Below are 12,759 nucleotides of genomic sequence, written 5' to 3'. Positions count from 1 at the left end.
GGTGGGTGTTTGGGCCAAGCATCCTTTCCATCAGGCCTCCATTTGAGACTCAGCCCCAACGGCCTTTCTTCCTCTCTCTTCCCGGAAGCCTCCCCTGACTGGTTCCCTCCCTCCTGGCATCTTCTGGGGCTCCAGAGCTTGGTCCAAGCCCATGGCATTTGGACTATTCTTGTCTAAATCCTACTTGGTCATGGTGTATAATCCTTTTATATGTTACTGAATTCTATTTACTAATATTTTGTTGAAGATTTTTGCATCTATATTCAAAAGAGATATTGGTCTATAATTGTCTTTTCTAATTATGTCTTTGGTTTTGGTAGGAAGTAATGATGGCCTCATAAGTTCCTTCCCTTTTATTGCCAAGTAATAGTCCATGGAATCGATATACTATAGTTTGGTTAACCATTCATCTGCTGATGGACATCTGGGTTGTTTTCAGTCTTTTTCTTATTACAGCAAACCTGTAACTTACAAACTCATATGCCTCTCTCTGTTCACACACACGTGGAAGAGTTTTTTCCTGGGGCAGGGGATACCAGTCTATCCATCCATCCACCTACCCAACCATCTATCCATCCTTCCATCCACCCACCTATTCATTTATCCACCCATTTGCTGCCCTTCCTTCCTTCTTTCCTCCCTTCCATTCTTTCCTTCCTTCCTTCCATAAATCATCTATCTCTAGGCATATAACATCTGGGTCCAAGGCAAGCTGTTTTGTAAAAATAGGCAAGAAACCTGCTACAGCTTTTGGCAAAGCCTTTCGTGTGCTGAAACTCATATCCTTAACCATCCTCTATTCCCAACATTTTGGGGGCTCCCTGGGAGTTTACTCATAGGGCATGGCTGATCTACCACCTGGAGACTGTTTAGAGACCAGAGCCCACAGGACTAGGGGCTCCCTCACCTCCGGGAGATCCTCATATGTACTCCTTCATCCATCTCTTACTTGCTCGGGGACCGTACTCTCCCCTTTCCTCTTTTCCTACCTCATTTGCTGGTTCCTCCTCTTGATTCCGAACTCTAAATGTCCCTGGGCCTCTTCTCTAGTTGACATTTTCTCTCTTGGTGAACTCATCCAGTCTCCGTCTTCAGAGTATCTCCAGAATCTAACCATTTTTTTTTTATCACCTCCCCTGCCAGCACCAGCATCGCTCACCTAGACCACTGCAGTGGCCTCCTCCTCAGGGTCCCCCGGCTTCCACCCTCAACCCTGCAGTCTATTTTCCTCGCAGCAGCCAGAGGAAGCCTGTTAAATCCTAAGTCAGATCATGGCCCTCCTCTGCTCAAGACCCTCCTGCGGCTCCCCTGTCATTCGAGGTAAAAGCCAGAGTCCTCTGCATGGCCCGTGAGGCCTCACACGATCTGTGCCTCCACCTCTCCCACCTCACCTCCTGCGGTTCCCCCTCACTCACTCTGCTCCACGGCAAGGCCTCCTCCTCCTCGCTGTTCCTCACACACACGCCAGGCCCCTTCATGCCTCAGGGCCTTTGTACTGGCTGTACTCTCTGCCTGGTAGGCTCTTCCTCCAGCTATTGGCGCGGCTCCCTCCCTCATCTCTTCAGGTCTGTGCTCAAATGTCTCCTTAGTGAGGTTTCCCCTGACCATCCCATTACACATTGGAAACTGCCCCAGTGATTTTTATCTGTGTCACCACTTTTCCATATTTTCTTTTTCTCCAAAGCACTTATCCTCTAACACACTTGACATTTTCCTTACTTAATATTATTTCTTTTCTGTCTCTCCCACTAGAATGGCAGCTCCACGAACATAGATGTGCTTATCTCTTCTGTTCAACACTGTGTCTCCAATGCCTGGAACAGGGCCAAGCACGCAGTAGGTGCTCAATGTATGTTTATTGGTTGACTGACTGAGTGAATGGTGGGGGAAGGGGACAGAAACAGAGGAAATTTGTTCTTGTCCCATCTGTCTACTCTGTCAGGAGCTGAGCCTCAGCTGAGATGAGTCTGAACGTACCAGATCCAAAGGTAGAAAGTGCCACATTCCCTGGGGATGAGACCAGGTAAGGCGCTCCAGGACAAGGTAGTATCATCTGGGCTGTGAAGGCCCCATGGTAATCACAGAGATCTTGGGGTTCAGTCAAGCCAGTGTGGTGGAGGAAACAGCAGGCAGCACTTGGAAGGAGTGAGGTGAATCAAAAAGGATGAAAAAGGATGGGCTCACTGACAAGGAGAAATCTGTCAGGGGCCTTGAATCCGAAGGCGATGACCCTAAATTTGGTCCTCAGCGATGTCGTACCCTGGTCACTGACCCCCAAACAGCTCAGAGACCTCAAGTCCTAGACAAACACCCATACATAAAGCTGAAACAGTAATTAATGAAGAGCTCATATTAATTGAAAGTTATTAATTTATTGGGGCAGCTTGGATGGAGGACACTCAGACATGTTGGTCCCAAACCTGCCTCAGATCCTCCAGCAGGATGTGTGAAGTGCCTAAGTCCTCAGTCCTTAGAGGTTTCTGGGCCTGGGCGAGGGTTTGCAGGAAGGAAGGGAGAGGGCGACATAGCAGGGGACAAGATGGCAGAGAGCTAGCCTTCATCACAAGGAGATGTAGTTGGACACCTCAATCAGGTTTCCTTCAGGGTCTTGGAAGTAGGTGGACATACTTTTGCCCCCTTTTGCCCCCATTCTGGGGACTGGGCCCTCCTCAATGGGAACATCACAAGCCTGAAATGGGAGGAGAGAACAAAAGTCATTCGTCACAGTCCATGTGTGGGACCAAATTTCATTCTTTACAGTGGCCTAGAAGACCCCTGTATCTTTCTCACTTCATCTCCTACCATTCTCCCCTCCCTCACCCTGCTCCAGCTACTTACTAGCTGTATGACCTCAAGCAGAGTACCTAACTGCTCTGTACCTCAGTTTCCTCATCTGTCAAATGGGGATGATAATGTACCTAGTGTTATCTAGTAAGTGGCAGAGTCAGAATTCAAACCCAGGCAAGTCTGGGCCAAAGTCCGTACCCTTAATCCCGATGCTTTACCCACTTTCCTTCCAAACCAGACTTTTTCACTGATATTTTCCAAAGGAGTCCAGGTCAATTTGCATGAAGTGTATTTAATACCTCAATCTGTGTTCCCCAAAAGGAGAACCAACGACCCCTTCAAATGAAATCATTTTAAGTATTACAAGGACACTAAATTAAATAACAGGAGTCAGAAATTATTCCCTCTTCAATCCTCTTTCAATCCTCTGATTATACAAAGAAGAAAGTCTCTGGTGGATGTGAAGTCCTTAACCACTTGCCAAATCTAAATTTGTCAGGCCCAGAGAATGGGGGCAATGGAAGTGGCTATAATCTAATGACATTGTGATGCTTTTATAGCTGTTTGTTTTTACAGTTACCTCCCCTTTATGCCAAGATATAATGGCTTTTCATTTACTTGGTTGAACATTGTCTTTTTACATAAATGTATTTATATAAATAGAGTTTAGGTATAATTTTTTTCACAAGGGTGACGTAAAGTTTTCTTTTAAAATACATTTGTGGGCTTCCCTGGTGTCGCAGTGGTTGAGAATCCGCCTGCCAATGCAGGGGACATGGGTTCGATCCCTGGTCTGGGAAGATCCCACTAAGCCTGTGTGCCACAACTACTGAGCCTGTGCTCTAGAGTCCGCGAGCCACAACTACTGAGCCCGCATGCTGCAACTACTGAAGCCCGCATACCTAGAGCCCGTGCTCTGCAACAAGAGAAGCCACCGCAATGAGAAGCCCACGCGCTGCAACGAAGACCCAACACAGCCAAAACTAAATAAATAAAATAAGTTTATTAAAAAAAAAATAAAATACATTTGTTTACAGGGAAAAATGATGTCAATAAAAATAGTGAATAAACAATTGTGCATAGATCTTATCTGGATGTGATGAAACCTGTTATGTCTGAAGTTTGAATCATGCTTCTGTTTTCACTGCATCTGCAGCAGCTTTCTCAAAAGAGGATGGAAGTCTGACTCACCGCAAGGTGCTGGACCATTTCCTCCAAAGGCTGTGATCAAGCATATATCCAGGGAGCCAGGAACTGGGTGAGCGGCTTTGGGTTCAAATTCCTTTCCCGCCTCATGGAGGTTAAATTTCTGGTCTGCAAAACACAATGCTTTCCGGTCTCCCTATTTGGGGAGAGAAAACAACCTGGAACTAAACCTCCAAGATGAGTGTGAGGCAAAGCCCCCTACCTACCCCAACAAGGTTAAAAAATAAAAAGTAGAACAAGGTTTTTGATGAAAAACAGCAGCCCATTGTCCCACGCTTGTCTCATTCCCTAGAGGCAACTGCTTTCAACGTGTGTATGTGTTTCTTCTGGAAATTATTTCCATACCTCCAAATAATATGTTTATACTACCCATGGCAGAGACTGCAATCTGTCTACTTAATATACATTTCTCCCCTTTTCTTTTAAACACAACCCAAGTTTCAGTGGGGTTTATTGTACACCCAGCTTTAAAAACCTGCATTTCCCAGCATTCCTTGCTGGGTGACCATGTAAGACCAGACAATGAGATGTCAGTAGAGGCTGTGAGCAGTGCTTCTGGGAACCTCCCCACCCCACTAAGCTGATGCTTTTGGCCCACTCACTTCCTCCTTCCAGCCACTGCCTGAGCCCTGCCTGCCTACCTCTGGACTGATTGTTGAATGAGAGAAAAAGAAAACTCTATTTTATTTAACCCACTGGTAGTTAAATTTTCTCCCACGTGCCTCCAAACAGTCCCTAACTGATGTGCCACTATGTCTTGATTTGGCAACTTCAGACATTTTCTATCCTTTTCCCGCTAAGATAAATGAGAATTTAGCTCATCCACATTACTACCCCTCCCAACAGAATTCTGTCATTGCTTTTAGCTCCTCTTTTGGTTCCTTTACAATTTTAAAATAACCCACTTTCGTCTTTATGTTTTGATGGACGAACATAGTATCTCATTGGCCCGACTATCCTCTTCATCCTGCCTCCCTCTCCTGAGCCTCTCAACTTCTGCCATTTTTAAAAAAATCATTTTTATGTTCCTTTCATCTCACCATGATGGATACTACATCCATTCTATCAGAAAATGACTTTATTTCACTTGAATGATAGTTCAGCTGAGTATAGAATTTGAGGTTGTAGGTTATTTTCCTGCGGCCTTTTATTTTTTATTTTAAAAGTTTTTTAATTTTTTACTTTTTAAATAAATGTATTTATTTTATTTATTTATTTTGGGTCTTCATTGCTGTGCTGGGGCTTTCTCTAGTTGTGGTGAGCGGGGGCTACTCTTCTATGCGGTGCGCAGGCTCTAGGCACACACAGTAGTTGCAGCACGCAGGCTTCAGTAGTTGCAGCACTCGGGCTCAGTAGTTGTGGCTCGCGGGCTCTAGAGTGCAGGCTCAGTAGTGTGGTGCACGGGCTTAGTTGCTCCGCGGCACGTGGGATCTTCCCGGACCAGGGATCGAACCCATGTTGCCTGCATTGGTAGGCGGATTCTTAACCACTGCGCCACTAGGGAAGTCCCTGTTTTTTTATTTTTTAAAAAAATATTTATTTATTTGGCTGTGCCAGGTCTTAGCTGCAGCGTGCAGGATCTTTTTTTTCAGTTGTGGCATGCAGGCTCTTAGTTGCAGCATGCATGTGGGATCTAGTTCCCTGACCAGGGATCAAACCCAGGCCCTCTGCATTGGGAGCACAGAGTCTTAACTGCTGGACCACCAGGGAAGTCCCCTCACAGCCTTTTAAATATGTGGCTTCGTTGTCTTCCTGAATCGGGTATTGCTGATAAGAAGTCTGATGTTAATCTGTTTTTCATTCCTTTGATAGATGATGCATCCACCCTCCACTACTGCAGCTCTTAGGACTTTTCTTGATCCTAGATGTACTGAAATTTCACTCAAGTGTGTCCAAATAACGGGGGTTGAGGCTTCATATGCCTCACTATCATTATTGGGCCACGCAAGACCCTTCTCTAGTTTTATTTGTATGTTTAATCTTTTTATCTCCATTCTTCATTCCTGTTTCCACCCTGGGCAATGATTTTAATGTGTTTGATGTTCATCCTTCGGTTTTTCATAAGTTATTGTAAAAGGTGTATTTTTTTTATGTGTGTATGTTATAAATGGTACCATGCTGTAGACCTGATTCGGCTTCTTCATTTTTCATTCAGCATGATCTTTTTAAGAGCTGTCAATCTTGCTATGTATATATCCAGTCTGATATTGCATAATTCTGTTTTTATGCATAGCATTCCGTGTTAGTGTTACATTTTTTACCCTGTTTGCCATTCCATGGGCCCTTTCAATTTAAGACACATTCAGTGTCTGTGCATCTCCCACTTTTGAAGTTGTTCCAAATTCTCAAGGATTGTAGTCAATCTCTGGAAACCTCCTTTTTACCTTGAAGCTCTTTTTCTTGAGACCTTCCCTTCTCCTGATCCAAACTAGACTGATTGTTTTCTCGGTAGCTTTCTGGATCTTCCTCTTGGGATCCACAGTGTCCTGACTTTGATGTCTTTCTTATTCCTGGATTAATCACTCATTTTGATATAGCATATTCTCAAGTAATTTTCAAAGCAAGTAGGCAAAGTTTCTGCGTCTTTTTATGTCTAAGAATGTTTCCTTCTACACTCACCTTGATTAATAGTTTGGTCACAGAATTCTAGGTTGAAATGTTTTCCCTCAGAATCTTGAAGTTGTTCTTCAATTGTCTTCTGGTCTCTGACTCTTGGGAAATCTGAAATCTGCCTATTTCCTTTTCCTTTGTAGTTGAACTACTTTTCTTTTTAACCTCTCTGAAAACTTCTAGGAGATTTGTTTTTATTTTGATGTTCTGTAATTTCATAGGAACATATCTAGGTGTCAGTGTGCCGGATACTCAGTTAACCCTTTCCATATAAAGACTGGAAAGTTCTCTTGCATTATTCTATGGTAATTTCTTCCCTTCTTTTTTCTCCATTCTCTCTCTGGAAGTCCTACTATTCAGAGTTTGGAATCTCCTCCATTGATCCTTTAAATTTTTCTCACAGATCTTGTGTGTGTGTGTGTGTGTGTGTGTGTGTGTGTGTGTGTGTGTGTGTGTGTGTTTTGGAGTTTTAAGTTACTTTTTTAAAAAAATAAATTTATTTATTTATTTTTGGCTGTGTTGGGTCTTCGTTTCTGTGCGAGGGCTTTCTCTAGTTGCGGCGAGTGGGGGCCACTCTTCATCGCTGTGCGCGGGCCTCTCACTATCGTGGCCTCTCTTGTTGCGGGGCACAGGCTCCAGGCGCGCAGGCTCAGTAGTTGTGGCTCACGGGCCCAGTTGCTCCGCGGCATGTGGGATCTTCCCGGGCCAGGGCTCGAACCCGTGTCCCCTGCATTGGCAGGCAGATTCTCAACCACTGCGCCACCAGGGAAGCCCTAAGTTACTTTTTAAAATAGTATAATCAAGTTTTACCCCACCTGCAATTTGGCATTTGGGGAAGTGATTGCCTTGAAAGTCATCACCTCCATGCCCAGGATCTGAGAGTAAAACATAGAGGTGTCTTTGATGCTCTTTACTATCATCACAATGTGGTCAAGTTTATGGATAAGACACAGGGAAGGGGCCTGACTGTTGTCCCTCCATGACTAAAAAAAGAAAAAAAAAGAGAAGAGACCACACTACCACTGGTCACACCCGTGTTTCCTGTGTTTCCTTCTCCCCGCCTCCTCTCACCTCCTCGGTGACTATACTTCCTTCTACCCCCGTTTCAAGGGGAAAGTCCTGGGAGGAATCTTCAGTACTTATTGCTCATGTGTGGATTCACAAGAGTCCATGTGTCTGCCACGACCACTCTCCACTGTTTTCTTGTTCTTTTCCTCCTTCCAGAGGGATAGAGGTGAAGATAGGGGAGTGGAGACCAAAACCAAACTCTCCCTTGTTTTCCCTGAGCTGGAATTGATCTCTTTTGTAAGAAATGATAAGACACAGAGGAGCCCCAACCCCATGAGTACAAGCCCTTTATTGGCCAATTTAACCCAGTCCCCTCCTTTCTCACTCTACAGTTAAGATAACAGAGCACAGGACAAGAAGGGAGCATCTCAGATGCAATAAATGTTTCTGGGCATGTGTGCCTACAGATCAACCTTGACACCCAGTGGGAGGGCACACCGCCCCACCCCTCATTCCTGCCTTCAGCACACCTCCCACCAGATCTTTCTCTTGATTCGCATTCTTTAGTAATTTGTATATTTACATTTCATCTGCTACAGGATTATAAGATGCCTGTGCACCATAAATTACAGAGTATAGTGGTTAAAATAAAAGATTCTGGAGCCAGACTGACATTTTACTCTCTGTGCCTTGGTTTCCCCTTCTGGAAAGTGGGCATGATTTTATATGTGTTTTATAGGACTGTTGTGAACAATTTAAAAAAAAGAGTTGGGGGAAATTCCCTGGTGGTCCAGTGGTTAGGATTCAGCGCTTTCACTTCCAGGGACCCAGGTTCGATCCCTGGTCGGGGAACTAAGATCCCACAGGCTGGTGGGGGGGGTTGTGAGGGGGGTGACCAAAAAAAAGGAGGGGGCTTAGGACAATGCCTGACATAGCAAGTGCTGTAAGGGTTAACAATGATGATGATGATGATGATGTCGTGGTCATCTTGTTAAAATTCCAGACTCTCTACCACGACCCCCAATCTCTATGGCCTCATCCATTGCTCTTGAACTCCAAGCCACATTGTCCTTTTGCCTGTTCCTCATAAGGGCCATCCTTGTACCTTTAGCCCTCAGGCCCCTTTTTTTAAATTAATTTTTATTGGAGTATAGTTGCTTTACAATGTTGTATTAGTTTCTGCTGTACAGCAAAGTCAATCAGCTATATGCACACATATATCCCTCCTTTTTTGGATTTCCTTCCCATTTAGGTCACCACAGAGCACTGAATAGAGTTCGCTGTGCTATACAGTAGGTTCTCATTAGTTATCTATTTTATACATAGTAGTGTATATATGTCAATCCCAATCTCCCAGTTCATTCCACCCTCCCTTTCCCCCTTGGTAGCCATACGTTTGTTCTCTACATCTGTGTCTCTATTTCTGCTTTGCAAGTAAGTTCAGCTGTACCATTTTTCTAGATTCCACATATAAACGATATTATGTGATATTTGTTTTTCTCTTTGTGACTTACTTCACTCTGTATGACAGTCTCTAGGTCCATCCATGTCTCTGCAAATGGCACAATTTCGTTCCATTTTATGGCTGAGTAATATTCCATTGTATACATGTACCACACTTCTTTATCCATTCATCTGTTGATGGACGTTTAGGTTGCTTCCATGTCCTGGCTATTGTAAATAGTGCTGCAATGAACATTGGGGTGCATGTATCTTTTTGAATTATGGTTTTCTCCAGGAATATGTCCAAGAGTGGGATTGCTAGGTCATATGGTAGCTCTATTTTTAGTTTTTTAAGGAACCTCCATACTGTTCTCCATAGTAGCTGTACCAATTTACATTCCCACCAACAGTGTAGGAGGGTTCCCTTTTCTCCACATCCTCTCCATCATTTATTGTTTGTGGATTTTTTGATGATGGCCATTCTGACCAGTGTGAGCCTCAAAGCCTTTTGCACATGCTAATATCTGTCTCCCTGATTAGAATATCAGCTTCGTAAGAGTAGAGATTTCTGTTTTGTTCCCCACTGAATCCCAAACAACTAGCAGATGTTCAATAATATTTGTTCAGTTAATGAATATCTACTACAATAATTAGGCCCAGTGCCTGGCACAAATCTGACTTCTATTCTATTCTATTCCATTCCGCCATGCTATACCATTCCACCCTATGCTATTTTATCCTGTTCTATTCTACTGTGTTCAATTCCATTTCAAACCATTACATTTTAAACAATTGATTTCACTTGAGCCCCAGCTTTAAAAAAGTACTGTGCTTTTCTATTTTCATGAGTGAAGGAGGCATTAGCAAAATTCCTGAGTTCTGCTGTCCTCATGGATATAGAGGATCCATATGAACACAGAAGCAGTAGAATGAGAAAATGACTGACGTTTGGGCTTCATTGAAAATAAAGTCATATGTTTAAAAAAGTCTTATTAACCTTTTAATGTCTGTAGGATTCGTAATAGCACTCCCTTTTCAGTCCTGATATTGGTATTCTATATTTTTTCTCTTAATTTATTAAGAGGAAAAAACAGAAATTACTAATAGGTTATTAATCTGTTCAAAGAACCAATTTTTGACTTTATTGATTTTCTCTGTTGTATGTTTGTTTTCCAATTTACCAGTTTCTGCTCTTATCTTTATAATTTCCTTCCTTCCACTTTCTCAGGTTCAATTTGCTGTTACTTTTCCAGATTCCTGATATGAAATCTTAGGTACTTGATTTTCAACTTTTCTGATCTATAGGCATTTAGAGCTACAGATTTCCCCTAAGCACTGCTGTAGCCACATCCCCCAACTTTGATCAGTTTTTGGAAATCAGCTCAACCTACTCCTCCCATTATTCAATGCCCTGCTAGCTCACATTCACTCCCCGGATTCTGCTTTGCAGATGCAGAGCTCCATCCTTGCAAATTCAAGGATAAGCAAAGCTGGCTCTCTTAAGGAACTGGAAGAAGGCCCATGTGGCTTAGAATCCAAGAGTGAGACAGGAGGAGGAGGGGAAGGCAGGGCCAGATCATGCAGGGTTTTCAAGGTGAGGTTCTGGAGGCTGGTTTTGAAAAAGATGACTGAAGAAAAATGCACAACCTAAAAGTTGCGAGTTATGCTTTATCTCAGGACCTTATTGAGGACTGAGGACTGTAGCCCAGAAGACAGCCTCGCAGATAGCTCTCAGGAACTGCCCCAAAGAGGTAAGGGAGGAGCCTGGATATATAAGAGTTTTTGCTGGAAAAAACCCCCAAAACAACCATGTAGTCAAACATCAAAAGATTACTGCTAATGACAAAAAGCAGACATTCCAAGTTAATGATTTTAGTGCTTTATGTATGAGAAGATGCAAGAGTCTGGGCTCATTGAAATCATTTCTCAGATATGCATGTTAACTCTCTAGGGCCAGTATCCAGTTTTTCTCTGTCCTAAATTCCCCCAGGGCGCACCGCTGGGGGTACCGCGGCTGATGGCTTGAGGGCAGGCAACATTCATTGTTTACTGGAATGGCAGGCAGCATTCCCTTTCCACAAGCAAGACATAGTGATCACTTAAGCTTACGGTGTGCCAAACCTTGTTCTAAGCACTACACAAAATATAATCCATTTTATTTCTCACAACAACCGTATATGTATATACGTGTATTATATATGTAAATATATATAAACTAGAGTATCCAAAATATGATTCTCTCCCTCCTGCCTCCTCCACAGGGAAGGCTTCTATCTTTCAACACAGTCCTCTTCAAGGTCTCCTTCAGGGAGCCAGGGACCCCTGGAATTCTTCTAGCAAACCTCAAGGTCAGCGCTGTTTCCTGGCCCCTCCCCGCCTCACCCCACCCCATCCAGATGGCCCTGGCTGAACTGGCTCCCCGGAACCGCCCCGAGGGAGCCGGGAGCCGAGTGCAGCAGCAGCCCACTCCTGGCGGACGTGCTGACGGCAGACTGTGTGTTAGAGCAGGGGCTTTCCGTGTCCCTCTGCTGCCCTCTGCTTGTCTTTGAAAGAGGAAGGAAGAGAGGACGGGAAAATGGATGAAAGCACACCGGGATAGCCCGCGTGAAAGGGAAGCAGGTTACCAGGCCCGGCTGGGAATACCCAGCCTTGGTGCCAATACCCGTGCCCCAGACCCCCATGGGCCACCCTGTTCACCTGCTTCTCCGAAATCCTGCTCCACATCCTGGCTGGCAGCCTGGAGGGCAGATGGCGCGGCATGGTAGGCTTCCTTGCCCCCGGCCTCCGGACAACCCTCTGGCTCAGTGCCTGGAGATCAAGGGGCAGGAGTGGGAGGGCCACGGGCTGGGGACTGCTGGTGGTGACCGAGGTAGACGGGGCAAGTATAAGGACTCTGACATAAAACTCAGGGCCTCGAAAGTAAAAGCTTAAGGTGTGTCTTAGCCAGCTCAGGCCGCCATAATATAGCACTATAGACAGGGTGGCCAAAACAACAGAAATGTATTTTCTTACCATTCTGGAGGCCAGAAGTCCAAGATCAGAGTGCCAGCATGGTTGGGTTCTGGTGACATCTCTCTTCCTGGCTTGCAGATGGCCACCTTCTTGCCATGTCCTCACATGGCATAGAAAAAGAGCAAACTTTCTGGTGTCTTCTCATAAGGGCACTAATGCCATCACCAGGACTTCACCCTCATGACCTCATCTAACCCTAATTACCTCCCAAAGGCCCCTAGTACCGTCACATTGGGGGTTAGGGCTTCAAGGCATGGATTTGGGGGGGGACGCAAACATTCAGTCCATAATAAGGGATTACTTTGTAATATAGAAAAACCACCCATCCCAAAGTTTTGGGGGGGACCTTTATGCTAGGGTGTGAGGCCTCTGATCTATTTAGAGTGTGTCTCCAGAATGTGAGATCTTTGATCTGTTTGGGAGTCTGTGTCCAGGGTATGAAGTTAGGAACAGTCCGAGTTAGAGTATAACCACTCTAACTTATAATGGGTCTGTTACCAAGCCAAGATGGCGAAGCTATTAAGTGTTCTCTGTCCCAGGGTGCAGTGTTTCTGAATCCTTTTGGGGTGTGAGCCCTGGAGTCCTCCCCGTCCCCACCCCTCTCTCAACCCCACCCTCACCCTTCACTGCTGAGAGGGAACATTCATCAACCCCATTGCTGTTCGCCTTACCTTGAGCTGAGCGCCCTCTCTT

The 12,759-nt window shown here is 44.7% G+C and overlaps 1 protein-coding gene across 1 annotated transcript; it reads right to left on the bottom strand.

Annotated features, from left to right (window-relative positions):
* Positions 1–2,384: 2,384 nt before the first annotated feature.
* On the bottom strand, positions 2,385–11,814 carry GLOD5 (glyoxalase domain containing 5). The gene is given in 5 exon segments (XM_068533668.1): positions 2,385–2,689; positions 3,979–4,009; positions 4,011–4,129; positions 7,449–7,586; positions 11,752–11,814. Coding segments are annotated over 5 exon segments (480 nt in total). The 3' UTR covers positions 2,385–2,560.
* Between the last annotated feature and the right edge of the window lie 945 nt (positions 11,815–12,759).

Source organism: Eschrichtius robustus, chromosome X, assembly GCF_028021215.1.
Source record: "Eschrichtius robustus isolate mEscRob2 chromosome X, mEscRob2.pri, whole genome shotgun sequence".
In the NCBI taxonomy this organism is placed as follows: Eukaryota; Metazoa; Chordata; class Mammalia; order Artiodactyla; family Eschrichtiidae; genus Eschrichtius; species Eschrichtius robustus.
This window is presented reverse-complemented; position numbering and strand designations above follow the sequence as displayed.